This window comes from Anomaloglossus baeobatrachus, chromosome 7 (genome assembly GCF_048569485.1).
Source record: "Anomaloglossus baeobatrachus isolate aAnoBae1 chromosome 7, aAnoBae1.hap1, whole genome shotgun sequence".
NCBI classification, from domain to species: domain Eukaryota; kingdom Metazoa; phylum Chordata; class Amphibia; order Anura; family Aromobatidae; genus Anomaloglossus; species Anomaloglossus baeobatrachus.
The window spans coordinates 68,520,431-68,541,521 of record NC_134359.1 but is presented as its reverse complement, the minus strand read 5'-3'; the positions used below and the strand labels follow the sequence as shown (position 1 = coordinate 68,541,521).

Here is a 21,091-nt window from a genome sequence, read left to right as displayed (position 1 = left end):
ACACTGTATATCACGGTTTCCAAACCTTTGTCTGTTTGAAAGCTATAATTTATAACATGCCATCAGACTGTAGGCTGTAAAGTTGTGGCCTTACAACATCTAGAAAACCTCAAGTCGGTGCACGCTTATGTATCACATGTAGCAAGGAGCCACTATGAACATAGAGCACTGAAGGTAAATAAGTTAGTGGAATAGTGAATCACAAAAAACACACATTTTGCCATTTATTTGGTTTATTATGTAAACTGCATCATTAAAATAAAAAAACACCAAAATATGACACTTTCCAATGGCTCAGATTTACTAGATTTATAAAATATTACAAATCGTAAAACAATCAAAATTAAATGTAATGTCTCCAAATACAATAGATTTACTTTTTTGGCATCTTCATAGACAATTAAATAAATTCACAAAAAAAAAACAAAAAAAAAAAAACAAGAATTGCATCATTAGCCTTAGGACAATTGTAAGTGACTGCCATAAGTCCAAGCAAAACACCCCAGCTCCATCCTAGCAGTGTGAAAGCGGTCATCTCCACAATCCCTGGTAATATAGAAATACATTCACGTACCTCATGATTTGTCAAATAATTTAACAATTTAATGGTAAATAAATCTGGATCGTTTAGTTTTAAACATTTCTCAGAATAAGGGTACGGTTCCACTACCGCATAGCTTCTGATGCGAGAGTATCGCGATATGACCCTCTAGTGCGAGCGTCAGCCGAGGGTCATGCGACTGTGATCTGATCTTGCAATCGGGTCACAGCTTCGGAGGAAAGGGAGGGAGCACTTTCTTCTCTCCGCTGCCTGTCTCTGCCTATATCGCACTGCACTCGGATTACATGAGAGTGCAGTGTGATGTTTCACATGATCCCATAAACTTGTGTGGGGGTGCGTGAGCCGAGAATCGCTGCCAAACGCAGCATGCTGCGAACCATTCCACTATGGCACGTGAAATCAATCGCAGATGGACACTGCCCCATGGTTTGGCACTAGAGTGTGAGCAATCCGATGTTTTATTGGCTTGCACTCGCCTGTGCAAAACGCAAGTGGAACGAACCCTTACATTATTTTTCCTCAAATTTACGAAACAGTACCTGGCAGTATTATTTTTTTTTAAGAAACAAACAGAACAAGTGACTTATAACTGTGTTTTCTTATTCAGAAACCTCTCCGCAACTGCCACATACAGGAGATTTTGGAAATAGATCTCTCTTTAAAGTGCTTTAAAGTCAGGGTGATTCTTACTGTTAAAAACTAGTGGCGGCTGTATAGGTCCTAGAACAACAGTAAAAAGGAAATCTGTCTTGTCGGAATCAGATTTACCAGTGCTGGCAAAGTAAGTTTTGAAGCCATATGCAAATTAGGACATTGGAGGTGTGTCCACACAATGTCACTGTATAGACACGCCTACAATGCACTTTCAGGCTAATTTGCATGTGGCTTCAAATCTTGATTTTCTCAGCGCTAGTATATTGGATTACTACGAAACAAGCAATATTTTATTTGTTGTACTAAAACCTTTATTGGCGTGCTGCTGTTTTCATCAGTAAAGAAGGGAATTTTGTTTACTTACCGTAAATTCCTTTTCTTCTAGCTCCAATTGGGAGACCCAGACAATTGGGGTGTATAGCTATTGCCTCTGGAGGCCACACAAAGTATTACACTTAAAAGTGTAAGGCCCCTCCCCTTCTGGCTATACACCCCCAGTGGGATCACTGGCTCACCAGTTTTAGTGCCAAAGCAAGAAGGAGGAAAGCCAATAACTGGTTTAAAGACCAATTCAATCCGAGGAAACATCGGAGAACTGAACCATACCACATGAACAACATGTGTACCCGAAAAAACAGAAAAACCCCGAGAAAACAGGGCGGGTGCTGGGTCTCCCAATTGGAGCTAGAAGAAAAGGAATTTACGGTAAGTAAACAAAATTCCCTTCTTCTTTGTCGCTCCATTGGGAGACCCAGACAATTGGGATGTCCAAAAGCAATCCCTGGGTGGGTAAAAGAATACCTCATGATAGGGCCGTCAAACGGCCCTCTCCTACAGGTGGCCAACCGCCGCCTGAATGACTTATCTACCTAGGCTGGCGTCTGCCGAAGCGTAGGTATGCATCTGATAATGCTTGGTAAAAGTAAGTAGACTCGACCAGGTGGGTGCCTGACACACCTGCTGAGCCGTAGCCTGGTGCCGTAATGCCCAGGATGCACCCACGGCTCTGGTAGAATGGGCCTTCGGCCTTGAGAGAACCAGAAGCCCAGTAGAACTGTAGGTTTCAAGAATTGGTTCCTCGAGCCCCCGAGCAAGGGTGGATCTGGAAGCTTGCGACTGTTTACGCCGACCAGCGACAAGGACAAAGAGTGCATCCGGGTGGCGCAGGAGCGCCATGCGGGAAGTAGAACCTGAGTGCTCTCACCAGAACCAACAGATGCAAATCTTTCTGAAATTGATGGACTGGACGAGGACACAAAGAAGGTGAGGTGATATCCTGATTGATATGAAAATGGGATACCACCTTAGGGAGAAATTCCGGAACCGGACGCAGAACTACCCTGTCCTGGTGAAGGACCAGGAAGGGAGTTTGTATGAGAGCGTTGCTAGCTCGGAAACTCTCCTAAGAGACGAGACCGTTACTAGAAGGCCACTTCCCGTGAAAAACGGGAAGGGAGACATCCTTCAAAGGCTCGAAAGGCGGCATCTGGAGAGCAATTAGAACCTTGTTCAGATCTCAGGGCTCTAACGGCCGCTTGTACGGAGTGCTGAGAAGACAAACTCCCCGTAGGAACGTGCGTACCTGAGGAAGTCGTCGTTTCTGAAAAAATACAGATAGCGCTGAGACTTGTCCCTAAAGGGAACTGAGCGACAACCCATTTTCCTACCTAGATTGCAGGAAGGAAGGAAACATAGACGATGCAACCGGCCAGGGAGAAACACCCTGCGCCGAGCACCGAGATAAGAACATCTTCCACGTCCTGTGGTCAATCTTGGCGGACGTTGGTATGCTAGCCTGTCTCATGGTGGCAACCACGTCCTGAGGTAATCCTGACGACACTAGGTTCCAGGACTCAATGCCACACCATTTGGTTGAGGGCCGTAGAATTCAAATGGAAGAATGGCCCTTGAGACAGCCAGTCTGATTGGTCTGGTAGTGCCCCCGGTTAGCCTACCGTGAGGCACCACAGAACCGAGTACCACAACATCCTCGGCCAATTTGTAGCGACGAGGATGGCGCGGCCGCAGTCGGTCTTGATCTAGCGCAGTACTCTGGGCAACAATGCCAGAGGTGGCACCTAAGGTAGCTGGAACTGCGACCAATGCTGAACTAAGGCGTTTGCCGCCAGAGCTCGATGATTGTGAAACCGTGCCATGAAGCTGGCACATTGTTGTTGTGCCGTGACGCCATTAGATCGACGTCCGGCCTCTGTCAGCGGCGCCAGATCTCCTGAAACCCGTCCGGGTGAGGAGACCATACTCTTTCGGCCACATCTCAGCGACTTAGGAAGTCAGCTTCCTAGTTTCCACACTTGGGATGTGAATTGTGGATATGGTGGATGCCGTGTCTTCCACCCACATCAGAACCTGCCGGACTTCCTGGAAGGCTTGCCGGTTGCGCGTTCTTCCTTGGTGGTTGATGTATGCCACCGCTGTGGAGCTGTCCGACTGATTGGAAGGATTGTAGGGCAAGATACACTGCTCTGTGTTCAAGAACATTGATCTGAAGAGTGGACTCTTGCTGAGTCCACGTACCCTGAGCGCTGTAGTGGAGAAAAACTGCTCCCCACCCTGATAGACTCGCGTCTGTCGTAACTATCGCCCAGGACGGGGATAGGAAGGACCTTCTTTTTGACCAAGAGGTGAGAAGAAGCCACCACCGTAGAGATTCCTTGGCCGCCTGAGAAAGAACGACGACTCTGTTGAGGGACGTCGACTCCTCGTCCCATTGGCGGAGAATGTCCCATTGTAGTGGACGCAGTAAAACTGCGCGAAAGGAACTGCCTCCATTGCTACCATCTTACGTAGGAAGTGTATGAGGCGTCTCAATGTGTGCGACTGGTTCTTAAAGAAGAGCTTGCAGCCCGTAGTGAATGCTGTTTGTCTAGCGACAGCTTCACTATCGCTGAGAGAGTAAGAAACTCTATGCCTAGATATGTTATCGATAGGGTCGGGGTCGGATCTGACTTTAAAAAGTTGATGATCCACCCAAAACTCTAGAGAGTCTCCAGCGCAACGTTCGGGCAGTGTTGGCATGTTTCCTAAGAGAGTGCCTTGACAAGTAGATCGTCTAAATACGGGACCACAGAGTGACCCTGAGAGTGCAGGACTGTGACTACTGCTGCCCTGACCTTGGCGAAGACCAGTTGGACTGTCGCTAGCCGGAAGGTAGAGCTACGAACAGAGGGTGTTCGTCTCCTATAACGAAGCGTAGAACGCTAGTGCTCTGGATCAATCGGCACGTGTGGATAAGCATCCTTGATGCCTAATGATGCTAGGAAATATCCTTGAGGCGATGACATGGCGGAGGGATTCCATCCGGAACCGCCTGGTGTCCACGAGCTTGCTGAGCATTTTTAGATCCAGAACGGGACGGAACGGCCCGTTGTTATAGGTACCGCAAATAATTTGGGGTAAAAACCGTGACCTTGTTCCTGAAGAGGAACGGGGGTCATCACTCTTTCTGCCTATAGAGTGCACCCTGTTTGCAGAAGAGCAGCGGCCCGGCCGGGAGGTGGAGAAATTCTGAAGAATCGAGTTGGAGGACGAGAAGTGAGCTCTATCCTGTACCCGTGAGACAGAATGTCTCACACTCAATGGTCATTGACCTATGGCAGCTAAATATCGCCAAGGCGGGAGAGCCTGCTACCGACCGAGGCCGCAAGTCATGAGGAAGCCGCCCTGGAAGCGGGTTTTCAGACTGTCGCTTTTTTGGGCGAGACTGAGCCCGCTAAGAATCTTAGCTCCTCTGATCCTTTTGAGTCCACATTGGACGAGGAAAAATGGGACCTGCCCGAGCCTCGAAAAGGCCGAAAACCCCGACTGCCTCTTGCTCTGTTGGGGTTTGTTGTGTCCGGGCTGAGGAAAGGATGAATCCTTACCCCTGGACTGTTTGATGGTTACATCCAACGCTCACCAAACAGTCGGTCAGCAGAAAAAGGCAACTGGATAGGCAACCTTTTTTGGAAGCAGAATCTGCCTTCCATTCACTTAACGAGCAGACCAGGCTCTGCTTAAAAACACGGAGTAGCGGAGGCTACCGCCGCACGGTTCGCAGAGTCCAGGACAACCTGAATCGCGTAAGAAACAAATGCAGACATTTGAGAGGTTAAGGATGCCACCTGCGGCACAGATGTACGTGTAACCGTGTCAATCTGTGTAAGACAAGCTGAAATAGCTTGGAGTGCCCCAAGGGAGAGAATGCCGGAGCCAACGGTGCGCCGACAGCCTCATAGATGGCTTTCGACCAGAGATCCATCTGTCTATCAGTGGCATCTTTGAGTTTGCAGTTCCATCTCCCACTGCAACTATGGATCTAGCTACAAGCCTGGAGATTGGAGGATGCCGCTCGGGACATTGGGTCCAGTCCTTGACCAAGTCAGGGGACAGGGATAACGTGTATCCTAAGCCGTTTGGAGAAGCGCATATCTGGATAAGCGTGGTGTTCCTGGACTGCCTCTCTAAAGGCAGAGTGGTCCAGAAAAATACGTGAAGCTGACTCCTCCACTGGAGGAGCTGTGAGAAATAACCCACATTCTATAGATGGACGCTATAAGATTATTTACTATGGCGTCACAAACAGGTGTATCCAGATTGAGAGCGGTCTCAGGATCAGAATCCTGAGCCGCTACTTCCGCCTCATTACACAGCGAGTCCTTCTGTTAGGACCCTGATGAAACCGAGGCCGCTCATAGCGAGCCCACTTAGGCTGTCTGGGACTGACGTCCGTGCAGAGCCGTGACTCTGGGATGCGTGTGACATTCCCGGAGCTGTTAGTTATTCACACTGAGGGGGGCCATGGATCAATGATTCAACAGTGCCCATATTGTGAGAGACATGTCCGGACTGCTAGGCTTCTAGTATCATAGCCATAGTCTCAGAAAAACTGTCAGTAAATACTGCAGACACCGTCCTCATCCCCTGGCCATTAGTGCATACAATGGGAGTCTATGTACCTGCCGGCCGTATAGCCGTACATGCTGTACCAGCTGTATAGAAAAACATGTGGTTCTGCACCTTTGTTTTACACAGAGAATATGCTGATAACTCCTCCGCATAATCCAGGAGGGTATATACAACGTGCGACCAAACAGTGCAATGTATATAGTACAAGCATATCTATAAGTGCACTTCTGCACTAGTGGGGTTAGCACCACAGGTGCTGCTTAACGCCTGTTACAGCGATTGTGTGACTATCAGAATGCCAGGGTCTTCCACACTTGTCTCTGTATCGTACAGAAACTGACACTAATGGCTGCCAGTGTCCTTGTAGAGAAGGAAGCCGTGGGCGTGCCTGAGAAAGTGCGGGAATCCGGATTCACAGTGCACACAGTAAGAGGGGTGGAGTATGCAAAACATACTCCAGCTCTCAGCTCTGCTCTATGCAGCGTCACGCCCCTACCCTGACTGTCAGGGCTGTGGGCGGTAACGAAGGGAGACTAGGCCCAGAAGCCGGGGACTCGAGTTAACAGCGCGGCCGCCGTAAAAGCGCGGGCCGCGCTGAAGTCCCCGGCGCACCACAAGTGCCAGCCGCGCCGCAGTTCCAGCGGCCGGCGCGACCGATTCATAGAAGTGGCCAGCGTCCCGCCCCTCTCCTGACTGGCAGGTCTGGGGGCGGGAACGAACGGAAGCAGGCCGCAAAAGCCGGGGACTCTAGTTATCAGCGCGGCCGCCGTAAAAGCGCGGGCCGCGCTGAAGTCCCCGGCGCACCACAAGTGCCAGCCGCGCCGCTGCCAGCGGCCGGCGCGACCGATTCCTGGACGTGGCCAGCGTCCCGCCCCTCTCCTGACTGGCAGGTCTGGGGGCGGGAACGAACGGAAGCAGGCCGCAAAAGCCGGGGACTCTAGTTATCAGCGCGGCCGCCGTAAAAGCGCAGGCCGCGCTGAAGTCCCCGGCGCACTACAAGTGCCAGCCGCGCCGCAGTCCCAGCGGCCGGCGCGACCAATTCCCATAAGTGAGCCTGCTTCAGCAAAGCTGAATGAGGCCATGGCACAGGCGCCGCAGCGCTGATGTCCCCCGGCGCACTACAACACCCAGCATGCTGCGGTGTGAGCGCCAAATGCACGGGGACACAGAGTACCTTGAGGAAGCAGGGCCATGTCCCTGATGTACTCCGCTCCATCCAGCATCTTCTCCAGGGGCTGTAGATGGAGCACGGTCTCAGTGCCTGGAGACCGGTAAATCCCACTTCACCCAGAGCCCTGTAAAAAGGGATGGGGAAGGAATCAGCATGTGGGCTCCTGCCGCCGTACCCGCAATGGGTACCTCAACCTTACAAACACCTCCGACATACAGTGGGGTGAGAAGGGAGCATGCTGGGGACACTATATGTGTCCTCTTTTCTTCCATCCGACATAGTCAGCAGCTGCTGCTGACTAAAAAGTGGAGCTATGCGTGGATGTGTTGCCTCCTTCGCACAAAGCACAAAACTGGTGAGCCAGTGATCCCACTGGGGGTGTATAGCCAGAAGGGGAGGGGCCTTACACTTTTAAGTGTAATACTTTGTGTGGCCTCCAGAGGCAATAGCTATACACCCCAATTGTCTGGGTCTCCCAATGGAGCGACAAAGAAAATCAGATTCCCTTAAACCCTCTCCTCCCCAAAAAAAAACAAAAACAGTACATTTAGAAAGCCAAGGGACGAAATCATAATTGAGAACAAATACTGGTAAATATTTCGGGATGTTGAAGGTGGATGCTGTCACAGGTGACTTATCAAAAGCCCTCTATTGAAAGTTATGCCATTTGATTACGATAGTTCCAATAGGTTTTTTGGGGATGAAAAAAAATTGTGGTGGTGCATGTGCTGAATGACCTCCCTATGGTCTTCAGTAAAATGGTGCTGGTAGCAGCACGTGCACAGAATGACCTCCCTGTGGTCTTCAGTAAATAGTGCTGTTAGCAGCGCATGCGCAAAATGACCTCCCTGTGGTCTTCAGTAAAATGGTGCTAGTAGCAGTGCATGCGCAGAATGACCTCCCAGTGGCCTTCAGTAAAATGGGGCTGGTAGCAGCGCACGCACAGAATAAGCTCCCTGTGGTCTTCAGTACAAGGTACATGCGCATTTGAGATCTCTTCTTGCCTGCACATGCACCATTTTTCGGAAGACCGCTAGGAGATCAATCTGACCAAGCAATGACCACGTCTAGGATAGTGCCAGCACAAAATTCAACTAAGGTAGAAAATAAAGACACCAGAGGCAGCGGACGGGCCGTGATAAAGCCGAAGACCCTACCCGCAGTCCCACCCAAATGCACGAAGACCAAAACTTCTGATTATTTTAAAGAAACGAGACTGCAAATTTCTTTACAAAATGTATGTATTAAATCAGTTTAACAGCGCCATTATGGGCATACCTTTAGTTTACTATGCATAACCTGGATAATAACAGGTGCTCTTTAATACAGCACCACTTCACAGACCCAGTCTATGAAACCCTACCTTGTACTAATCCTAAGTAGCTCTACTCATTGCCTTGGCAGGAGCACATAAAGATGCTTCTTGGTGCAGGGACAAGTTGCCCGGAAAACCCATAATGGCCACTCATTCTTGAGATGTACACTCGTGTGTCATACAGAATGTGAATTCTACGGCCGTACATCTTTGAATACCTAAAAGATAAATCATCTCCTCTCTAGAAATATATTAGCCCACCTCATCAGCCCATTTGGCTAACTGAACTGCAATCCCAGATGGCTTGAATCGCCTGCTTCCTTTTCCTTCCACATACAGATGTTTGCACATTATGGCAGTCACATGACAAAAGAAACCAAACAAAACCTCACATTTTTGTATAAGTCTCCTGAAATACATAGATTTTTTTTTTTTTTCTACAATTTTAAATCGCTTTAATAAAAAAAAAAAAAACACAAATTCGGTAAAGCCGTTCAATAACAAATTTTTTTTCGCAGACCACATCAACTTATTCAAGATAGTTCACAAAAATTGGTTACAGTGCGCGTTTTCGTAATGAAGGTTTGTCTTCCCAAAATAAAAAGTATAAAAAAAGTGTAAACTGATTTCACGGCTCTGGAGATCGCAGTGCGCGGGTTCTCAGGTGGAGTCATCGGTCACTTGTACTTCTACTGATGTACGGGACGAGCAGCTATCATGGAAGTGAAATATATACTAAGCAAGAAAAAAAAAAAGCCGGAATTGATCAATTTGAGTCGGTGTTTTGTGGTAGAAAAAGTCATGAATTACAGTATGTGGCATATCTAAGCTACAATTTTTTTTTTTTGAGGCATTCCTAGAAATGTTCTGGTAGAAGATCATATAAAGTGTAGACTATTTTTTGCCTTTAGGACAGGAAAAGTCAACTTTAATAGGAATCGTGCTGCCCTTATTGAACGTGGCACATTTTACTCCATGGTACTGTGGTTTAATAATGGAAAGACGCTGCATCAAATTAGACCTTTTTTCCCCCTAAAGATAGTACATGTATTTAAAAGTGGAAAATAATGATATATTCTAATCTATACTTGGTTCCATATTTATTAATTGAAGCCCTCTTGGGCTAAATACCCACTTATGGCCACGAATAAGCCCACGGGTTTGCAGGTAATGTCTCACGCACTGGTGGCAATGGATGGATGCTTGCTACAGCTGCACCGTGGGATGCCAATCTTAGGGAAGAAGGATTGAAGGGATTATTTTTCTCTTGGCAGTAAAACACAATGGAAAAAAGGTGCATTTTCGGTGCAGATTGTTTCCCACTCAGTAGTAGTAGTAGTAGTAGTAGTGAAATCTGCAGTCAAAGAATTGACATGCGGTAGATTTAAATATGCACCAAATCTGCAAGGAGAAAATAAGCAACGTGTGCATGAGACTTTAGGATTCTCATTTACTTTGCTAGTATCAGGAAATTGTGACAAATCTGTGTAGGGAAAAAAAAAAAAAAAGACAAATCTGCAACATGTGCACAAGCCCTAAGACTTTTTGCGGAGTTTTTAGATGGAAAACGTCCACGTTTTTGAGGCATTTTGAGCTGGATTTGGAGTTTCCACTCAGTCTCTGCTCCGCATCCATGTTTATTAGCAAAGACCATTCTGCCCAGCAAAGGTGAAAGCCCCGGATTAGAAGAGGAGAGGCCTCAAGACAAAATATGGAAAATTCACACATCTACACGATTGTTGAGGTCTATGTTCTTTCATAAAAGCTGGAATCAATGGATGGAAAGAGCCAACAATGAAAACGGAATTTTTCCTATGATGTATGTATAATATTAACTCTACATGAGGGGGAGAAGATGTGTGGTTAACCTGCAACTCTCCGGTCATTGAAAGACTACAGCTCTTGTATGCTGGGAGTAGCAGCCTCACAATTGTTAGAGAGCCACCGGCTACCCAGATTCTCTGTGGAGCGCCAAGACCCCAGAGGAGGTCACAGCTCTGAAAGGATCGAAAGCTACACCTTAAACTAAGAAAGGATAACCCGAGACATCACGCAAACTCTGACACAGGATAGTCAACCATCATATGTGTGCTTTGACATAGCAAAAAGTCACTAAAGATATTCTGAGGCTACAAGCAGAACACTGAGGACTAACGGGTCAGAAAATGGTTTTGTTTTGTTTAAGATGGATTTTGTCCTCATCAGAGCTCTGATTTATCATTTTTAAAGGGAACCTGTCACCGCATGTTCATAATACTCACCTAACGGTCAGTGCGAAGCAGACTGGTCGGATGGGAGTCTCCATTCTCCGGGTCCGCGCCTCCTCTTTCAGCCATCTTTGTCATCCTCCTTAAGCTAGTGTGAATGACACGTCCTACGTTATCTATCCTAGCCGACAGTGATGTCCTGCACAGACGCACTTTGATCTGCTTTTCCCGCACTCACGGCCCCGCAGGAAAGGACACGCTGCGACCAGGACCCTGATCATGGGTACAGGCAGCTGCGGTCTCCAACGGATAGGATTCACAGCCCCATAGGAAAGGACACACTGCATCCAGGACCCTGATCATGGGCACGGGCAACCGTGGTCTCCAACGGACAGCACTCGTGACCCCATAGAAAAGAACACACTGCGTCCAGGAGCCTGATCATGGGCATGGGCAGCTATGGTCTACTACGGACAACACTCACGGCCCCATAGGAAAGAACACACTGCGTCCAGGACGCTGCATGTCCGGATTGTGGGCACGTACCCTTAGGCTTTTTTTTTTTTTATGTTATAAAGTCAAAAACTGGATGTCATACGGATGAATAAAAAAAATAGCCATAGAGGACATAAGGAATACCATGCAAATCAAGAAAAAAAAATCATCCATTTTTTCTGGACAAAAAAACTACATGATTATTCATACAATTCTCTGAACAATGCCTCACTTAGAGACCGCAGAGAGCTACTGGGTCTGAAATCATTGGACGAAAACATGGTCCTGATAAGATCATTGTTAATTGAAACTGAGAAAAAAAAAATATGACAAAAAGACTCCTTCAAGATGGAAATCAAATTCCAAGAGTAAGGGCCCAGTGTATAATATAGCCGATTGTTCTCTGATGTTTTACGGAATAGCGCTCACCCCAATATTACACCATGTGGCTGTGCCGATCAGCGCTTTTTTTGCTCGGGACAATCTGGCAGGAGAAAAGCACAGCATGCTGTGAGTGGCAGCGCAAATCAGGCGGCGCACACCCATTCACATCTATGGGGATGTGGAAATAATCAGTCTCCACTCAGAAGACAATTTATGGTGAAAAATGTTACATTTTGGTAAATGATAAGTCTCCATCCTACAAGTCTATTTTACATCTGCCCTTTGACAAGCTTAGGACCAGTTTATTCTACATTATCATATTACTTACGTTCAGTGCTCCCATCAGAGTTTCCATCGGAACACCCCCGCAAAACAGGGTTCAGACGCATGCGCCGACGGGGCCACTGACTATAACGCTTTCTACTGGACAACGAGATGTCGCAGACTACCTTCGGGTGTCCCCCTGCAGAAAGCATATACGCCCTAAAATGGTGCAAGACAGACCACACGCTGACTCAGTCTGCGCCGTTATGGTCAATGGCCCCGTCGGTGCATGCGTCCGAAACCCGTTTTGCAGGTGTGTTCGGACAGAAGCTCTGACAAGGACCAGTGAACGTAGGTAATAACGAAATGTGAAAGGGCCCTAAGAATTTAAGCCGCAAAGAAAAGCTGTTCAGCAGCAGCAAAGTTCAGTATTATTTTTTCTATTTTTTTATGAATTCTATGATTTCTCCTTGATTTGAGTGGGGGAAAAAAATATACGCCATTGATTAAAATAATTTACTTTCATTTCAGGTATGCTTCACAAAGCCAATGACACCAGATGTGACAATGTAAGCTGCATACATTAATAAATAAGTCTTGAACCCAATGAGGCTGGTGTACTTACTTTGAAAAAAATCCATGTTAGAATGTCTGTATAATCCTGATATTAAAAATAAGCATTTTATGTCCAGCTAAAGAGTGCGAGCGCCCGGCAGTGATCTCTTTAGTAATGTATGCAGTTTCTGGGTGAATATTCTGTGATAGTGTCACAATTTTTGCTGGAGACTGCATTTATCAGGGGGCTAAAAAAATGAAATAAAATCTGCTTTTACCGGTATATGTCTTTTACATCTGAGGGCAGTAACGTGGTGGGATCCTGTGTGAATTGGTGGTCTTTCTGTATACACTCCCCTTCGCCCCCCCAATAATAGAGGGCGTAGGATAGCACTTCTACAAAAGTAATGGATCAAACAAACTACTAAGTCTGTTTGTTGCACGTTGAAAGAAAAGGAGGGAAAGAATTGCATATTCTAACGTGTGTTATACGGCGGGTCAGTCGAAAATGCACACTCAGACCGTGAAGGGTTAGTAAGAAAATACTTTTGCAAATAAAACTGTACAAAGATAAAACTCACTTCAAAGTTTGCTCTTACAATATTATATAAAGTGCAGCGAAATCCATCGAAAAGGGTCCATCACATGATTCTATGCCGTGAGAGTCTGACACAAGCTGCCATTGCATAGCAGGACGGATACAAAGTACACCAAACACCTAAAGCTCTTCTCTCGAGCTTCAGGACGAGACAGAGGCAGGGGAGTCATCGGCTTCGGAAGGATCCTTTGACTTCAGTTTGTTGTCTTCCGCACCGCTTGCCGAAGGAAATCCACCATTCATTCCGATACGTGGGCAGTGTATGGGCCCTGCAGTCATTTATACATGAGTTATCACAAGGAACCGTTCATATAAAAAAAAAAAAAAGGGTGTACTGTTTTCTAATATACTGCCCAGATCAATTCCTCAAAGCCTTCCAGATCTCCAGTTGCAGTCACTCAATGAAGGGTTTATCCGGTGTCGGGTCACTTACACCTCCGAGGTGATCTGTGGTGATGGCGGTTCAACCCCACACACCTGCCAAGACGTGTGCATGAGTTTTCTGGGACTTTGAGGAGTTTTTTGGACGCTGAGGCTAAGAACTTGTTAATCTGCTGCAGCCCAGAGCAGTCACAGACTGCCCTGACCAGCGATTCTTCCGCATCCTCTGACGTCACGTTACGCTCTGCTCTGTCGAAAGGGCGTAAATACTGATGTCATGTTGATTGACAGCCAACACTCCGCTAAGTTACTGGACAGAGCCGATTGACAATCAGCATCACACCGCCACTGACGCCGCATTGACAGAACAGAGAGGAAGAAGAAAAGCCTCTGTTAATGTTAGGTCAAAGGAAGCTGAAGAATAACACCCTGAGCGGTTGCAGGGTAGAACAGGCAGGTAGTTAGCAGCTCAGCAAGGATCCGTACATGGTATTCAAGGAGTCCAAATGCAAGAAGCTTTCCCTTTTTAAGTCCCAGTGCCCACGCTGTGTATTTTAACGCGTATTTTCAGAAATCTGAAGCAAAATCTGCATGTTCATTGTGAAGCCAGCAAAGTCTATGAGAATTCAGAAGTGCTGTGCCCACATTGAGTTTTTTACCCTTGCGTATTTGGTGCAGATTTATTTTTTTCTGCACCAAATAGGCAAGGGAAAAAACAAGCAATGTGGGCACAGTACTTCTGAAATCTCAGACTTTGCTGGCTTCACAATGGACATGCAGATTTTGCTGCAGATTTCAGAAAATACATGTCAATACTACACAGCGTGGGCACTGGGCCTAAGCATGAGGGTTGGGAGCAAAGAGCCTAAGACAGGGAAAGCTCCATTTACAGCCTGTATGAATAATGAATATAGTGTACATTGTTGATGAGCAGTAGTTAAAAGCAATTTCTAAAGGAGCATGAACTGGGCTGTGAAACAACAATGCATCAGTGGGCCGTATGGTGGCTCACAGTGCTGGGTCCTGGGTTCTAATCCCACCAAGGACAATATCTGCAAACCCTGTGTATATGCTGGGGTCCTGTGTTCTAATCCTGCCAGGTACTTCCATATCGACTGGTTTCCCCCCATACTCCATTCCAAAGACATACTAATAGGAAATGTAGATTGTGAGCCCCAATGGGGACAGTGATAATGCATGTAAACCTCATGGAATTAATAGCGCTAAATAAGATAAAATAAATCGTGTTTAGGAAAATAAATAAAATAAAAGGTAGATAAGTATATAAGGCTGCTTTCACACTTGTGATGTTTTGCATCCATTAGAATCAGTTGTGTGATTGATGCAAAGGATGCATTGCAGATAGTGGCACAACTGATGTGACTGATGCTGCAAAAAAAACGATCCGTTTGTTTGGTTTTTTTTACTGTTTTACTGGCGGCCGCCTTTTGTGAACGATCAGCTGATCGTTCCGGCCGTTGGAACTAAATTTACAGTAGATCATGGTTTTTTACTGTGCGCATGCTCACAGTAAAAATACATACTCCACATACCCCATCCTAGCTTTCATTCTGCGTTGCTCCCGCCTGACTGTGAGTCAGTAAACGACTGATCCGTCATGCGGCGGATACAACGCAACGCCATCAGTCACAATCCGTCGCTAATAGAAGTCTATGGGGAAAAAAACAGATTCCTGCAAAATATTTTGCAGATTACAGTAATTCCTCAAGGCGACGGATTGTGACTGATGCAAAACGGAAGTGTGAAAACAGCCTTAATGACATGCACTGTCCAGTGGCAGAAATCACCTGAAAGATTCCCTTTAAAGACGACAATAGTGGGCGATGGTGGCGATTTAGCAAAATGTATAACTGCAACTTGTAAGGATCTGAGAGGGAGGTGGTACGTAGAAACCGCTGTATAGAAATGAAAGGGCTGGAGAGGCAACTGGAATGTCAGGAGTTAAACCCTCTCCTGAAATGTACCATAAGTGCTACAAACTTATTTTCATGCTAACTAATGTAATTTAATAACTGGAGAACGCCCTATTTATCTTAAATAGCTCAAGAGACAGATTAATGCACAAATTAGGTTGTAATTTGCACTCAGACAACTCTTGATAAAAGGAAAAAAAGTTGACGTTTCTTAGGAAGAAGTTATGAATTACAACAAGAAAGAATAAACCACAACACTTACTGTCAGTGTCCTCCACGGCTCCATCACTAATTGTTTCGGTATCGGAATGAGCACTTCTCCTCCTGTTAGACACCCGGTGAATCGATGAAGACGACTCCTTTATGGAATAGCTGATCCTATACGAGTTCCGCAAGGAGAGAAAGAAGAACAGGTCGCCATAAAACAAACGTTTTAAATGTTACTGATGATTTTATGAGGTGTAAAAATACCAAACTGCACAACTACATAATGCACCACAGTTCGGTGATAACACTCGTCTCATCCACAATTTACCGTCTCATCCACAATTTACCGTATTTTCCGGCGTATAAGACGACCCCCAACTTTTCCAGTTAAAATATAGAGTTTGGGATATATCATATGCAAGAGTGTAAGCCAACCCGAGTAATGTCCCCATTGTTTAGTGAAATTCCCTGCTGTAATGTCCCATGCAGTAATGTCCCCATTGTTTAATAATGCCCCCTGCTGTAATGTCCCCACACTTTACGTCGCCACAAAGCATTCAACTGCAGTAAAGTGTGTCCAATACACAGGGCCGCCGCTGCTGCTGCTGTCAGCGGTTTACTGCAGTTGAATGCCTTGTGGTGCCATAAAGCATTCAACTGTAGTAACACCACGACGACGCCGTGCACGGACGGCATCACGGAGGGGTCTGTGTGCCTGTGGAGTGCAAGAAGCAGCTAGAGGCAGCACGGGCACGGAGGATAGATGAGAATATCTTTTATTGTGTGTAAAGTGACAACACCTGGCGTATAAGCCGACCCCCGACTTTTGAGATTTTCAGGGGTTAAAAAATCTTAATTACTCACCGGTAATGGGATTTTCAATAGCCCATGACAGCACCACATGAGAGATAGGCTCCGCCCACATCAGGACAGGAAACCCACTGATAAAAAGGCGGCACCTCTCCTCCACATCAGTAGGTTTTCAGAGCCAGAGAGGACCAACAAAACACAATAAACAGATTAATCACACCACCACCCAAGGAAACCACCAATAACTCTAACACTCCCCGAAGGGTGCCCACAACCAGTGAATAGGGGGGGAACTAAGGGTGCTGTCATGGGCTATTGAAAATCCCATTACCGGTGAGTAATTAAGATTTTTCCCTGCCGCCCATGACAGCACCACATGAGAGATTTATATAGACCAACCACCTTAGGGAGGGACCACCGCTTGTAAGACCCGTCTCCCAAAGGAAAGGTCAGTTGTGGAGGACAAGTCCAGCCTATAGTGCCGAAAGAAAGTCCCAGGAGACGACCAAGTAGCCGCCCGACAGATCTGGTCAAGAGAGGCATCCGCCCTCTCCGCCCAAGACGTAGACACTGCTCTAGTGGAGTGCGCCCTTATGCCCGGAGGAGGAGTGGCGTCTTTAGCCGAGTACGCCAAACCGATGGCATCCCTGACCCATCTGGCCAAGGTAGCTTTAGAAGCCCCACGCCCCTTGGACTGCCCCTGAAAAGTGACAAACAGGACCTGAGACTTCCTCCATTCCCTAGTCCTATCTAGGTACGTGACTAAGGCCCTCCGGACATCCAACGTGTGTAACCTAGCCTCCGTCTCGTTCCGAGGGGGGTCACAGAGGGAAGGGAGCACGATCTCTTGGGACCTATGAAAAGGGGTAGAAACCTTGGGCAAGTAGAAAGGATCAGTCCGCAACACAACCCTATCATCCAGAATCTGGGTATAAGGGTGAACCACAGACAAGGCTTGGAGATCCCCCACCCGCCTGGCCGAGGTGAGCGCGACGAGGAGGAAAACCTTAAGGGACAGCAGTTTGAGAGGGACTTCCCCTAAGGGCTCAAACGGAGGCCCCGTGAGGGCATCCAACACTAAATTAAGGTCCCAAGGGGGAACCCTGGGAGCCCGAACAGGTACAGACTTGGACTTAGATTTAATGAACCGGCAAACCCATTCATTCTGCGCCAGACTACAATGAAACAGAGCCCCTAAGGCTGATACATGCACCTTGAGCGTACTGGTGGAGAGCCCCAATTCCAACCCCTTCTGGAGGAATTCCAGAATAGCCGGGATAGGAGGGGGGCCCTCCACCCGAGCCCCCGACTGAAGGAGAAAGCGCTTCCAGACCCTACCGTAAATGGCTGTGGTGACCGCTTTCCTACTGCGAAGAAGAGTATCGATTAAGCAAGAGGAAAACCCACGTCGAGCTAGCAGCCGCCGCTCAAACGCCAAGCCGTCAAATGGAGAGCCGGGTCGGGGGGGTGACGGACTGGGCCCTGGGACAGGAGATGAGGGGCGTCCGGGAGAACCCAAGGATCCCCCAGAGACAGTGTCCGCAGCCAGTAAAACCACGCCCGTTTTGGCCAGAAGGGGGCGATGAGAATAATCTCCGCCCCGTCGGTCCGGATTTTCCGGAGAACCGAAGGCAACAGGATCAGGGGAGGAAATGCGTACAGGAGGCCCTGAGACCAAGACATCTGGAAGGCATCGAGGGCAACAGGATCGTCTCGGGGGTTGAGAGAGCAGAACCTGTCCACTTTCCGATTTGCCCGGGTAGCGAACAGGTCCAGAACAGGGACACCCCATAGAAGCGTGATCTTGTGAAAGACCTCCGGGTCCAAGGACCACTCCCCCTGACGGAGACAGTGCCGGCTGAGGAAGTCTGCCTCCTCGTTGTCCGTCCCCTTGATATGAAGAGCTGTCAAGGAGGAGAGATGTTGTTCGGCCAGCTGGAAGATGTGCAAAGTCAGAGCCAGAAGAGAAGGGGATCTGGTGCCGCCCTGATGGTTGATGTACGCTACCGTCACCCTGTTGTCCGAAAGGATCCGAACATGGCGACCTTCCAAGAAGGGGAGGAACCCCTCTAGCGCCTTGAGAACCGCCATGAGCTCCCTGAAGTTGGAGGACTGTCTGACCAACTGAGCGTCCCAGGGACCCTGAAGCACCAGGTGGCGTAGATGGGCACCCCACCCCCAATGGCTGGCATCCGTGACTATTGTGTCCGTGACCGGGGAAAGCCAAGGAACCCCCATCCGGAGGTGAGAGGGGTCCTGCCACCAACCCAGGGAGTGCAAAGTGGCCGCAGACAGGGTCAAAAGCTTCTCCAAACAGCCTCCTAACAGTCTCTGAAACCGAAGGACCTCCATCTGGAGGATTCTGGAACGCAGTTGGGCCCACCACACTCCTGGGATGCAAGAGGTAAGAGCCCCGACCAGCGACATAGCTTGTCGCAAGGACATGCGAGGGCAACTTTTCACGGAAGAGAGAAAGGACAAGATCCTGGCGACCTTGTCCTCTGGCAGGTGGCACAACTGGCTGGTGGAGTCCAAGACGAGACCCAGGAAGACTTGAAACTGGAGAGGCTGGAGTCTGGACTTCTGTCGATTCACCACCCACCCCAGTCCTTCCAGGATGGTGATGACCTTGGTCACGTGAGTCGCACAGAGAGACTCCGACTGACCCACTATCAGGAGGTCGTCCAGATACGGAACGATCAATATGTCCTGTTCCCTGACATGAGCCATGACCTCCGCGAGGACTTTGGTGAAGATCCGCGGGGCCATGGAAAGCCCGAATGGCAGCGCTGCGAATTGGAAGTGTCTCAGCCTCCCGGAGACGTGTAGTGCGAATCTGAGGAACCGCCGGTGAGCCGGAAAAATAGGGATGTGATAATAGGCGTCCTTCAAGTCGAGGACCGCCATGAAACACCCTGGATACAACAGTCTGACAGTCGACTTCATGGTCTCCATTTTGAAGGCTCGCTGTTCCAGATGCAAATTTAAGCTTCTCAGGTTGAAGATGGTGCGGAAGGTGGAGTCCGGCTTCCGAACCAGAAACAGAGTGGAGTAAAACCCCTCCCCTTCTTGACCTATGGGGACCTCCTGAACGACTTTCCTTGAGAGAAGAGTGAGCACTTCTACTTCCAAGGCCATCTGCCGCTCTGGGGACCGCAAGGACGTTAGTATGAGAGACCCCCGAGGGGGCGAACGGAAGTCCAATTTCAACCCTTCCTCCACAATCTGAAGGAGCCACCTGTTGGAGGAGATTGCCTGCCATGCATGGAGGAAGAGGGACAACCGACCCCCTACCTGATGATAGGCGTCATTGAGAGGACTTGGGCTTATTATCGGAGTGCTTGCTGAAGAGAAAACCCGAGTTGTTCTTTCTACGGTCCTTCCACTGATCATGCGGTTTTTGAGACTTCTTTGCAAAAAACTGACGTCTCCGAAAGGGCCGGCTGCGAGAGGACGCCACCGGAAAAACTGGAAACCCCTGTTTCCTATCGGATGCTTTAGTGAGGAGGTCGTCCAGGCTAGAGCCAAAAAGATAGGCACCCTCACAAGGCATGCTGCAAAGCCGTCCCTTGGATTGGACATCACTCTTCCAAGTCTTCAGCCAGAGGGCCCGACGCGCTGAATTGGACAGCGCCGCCGACCTGGCGAACAGTCTTAAAGAATCAACCGAGGCATCAGCCAGAAAGGCAGCAGCACCCTGTATTAAGGGCAAGGACGAGATAATATCCTTCCTAGGAGCGTCATTACGCAACTGGTCTTCCAACTGCTGAAGCCACACCATCAAAGACCGGGCAACACAGGCGCCGGTCACGGCCGGGCGCAAGCCACCTGCCGCAGACTCCCATGTACCTCTCAGAAAACCATCAGCCTTCCTATCCAGCTGATCCTTAAGGGACCCCAAGTCCTCAAACGGCAAGGTAGTGGAACGAGACGCCTTGGCAATAGCGACATCAATTTTTGGGGTTCTATCCCAAGAGGTAGACGCCTCCTCATCCACAGGGTACTTCCGTTTTAGGGAAGAGCTAAGATTCAACCTTTTGTCCATCTTTTTCCACTGGTCAGTAATGAGACCTTGAACCTTCTGGGGAATGGGAAACCCCTTACGCTTCCTGGAATCCAAGCCCCCAAACATGACATCCTGGGTAGATTCGGGCCCCCTGGAGTCCACTATGCCCATGGTCGAACGTACAGCCTTCACCAAAGGTCCCACGTCTGCTGTAGGGAAACAAGGACGACCACCCTCATCGGAAGAGGAAGAGGAGCCAGAATCGGAGGGGGAAGATCCCGAGGATCCCGACGACCGAGAGCCCCGGGCCGAACCCGCCGAGGTATCGGGAGTAGACTGCTTATGATGACGGGACTTCTTGCGCCTCCTGCCCCCCTTAAGGGATTTAAGGGACTCCTGTACTTCCGCCCTGATAATGGAGCGCAATTCAGATGAGAACCCCGGCCCCTCTTTGAGCAGGGTCTGTTGGATACAGTCTGCACATAGGGCCTTGGTGTAATCCGAAGACAGGGAGGATTGGCATATGGCACATTCCTTGTGACGCTGCTTGGAGGCACTCTTTTTCGGTACCTAACAAGAGAGGGGACACGGAAACGGGGACTTAGAAACATGAAGACCACGAAGTCCACTCACCCCCACGACT

At 48.4% G+C, this 21,091-nt stretch overlaps 1 protein-coding gene across 1 annotated transcript in view; it reads right to left on the bottom strand.

The window, feature by feature from the left end:
- Positions 1–10,100: 10,100 nt before the first annotated feature.
- The window catches only part of PLEKHA3 (pleckstrin homology domain containing A3), a 47,379-nt gene continuing 36,388 nt past the window's right edge, over positions 10,101–21,091 (bottom strand). Inside the window, exons 7-8 of the mRNA XM_075317395.1 lie at positions 15,688–15,803; positions 10,101–13,379 (exon numbers count right to left, since the gene is read on the bottom strand). Of these exons, the coding sequence (XP_075173510.1) occupies positions 13,252–13,379; positions 15,688–15,803 (244 nt within the window). The 3' untranslated portion in view covers positions 10,101–13,251. The remainder of the gene's footprint in view (positions 13,380–15,687; positions 15,804–21,091) is intronic.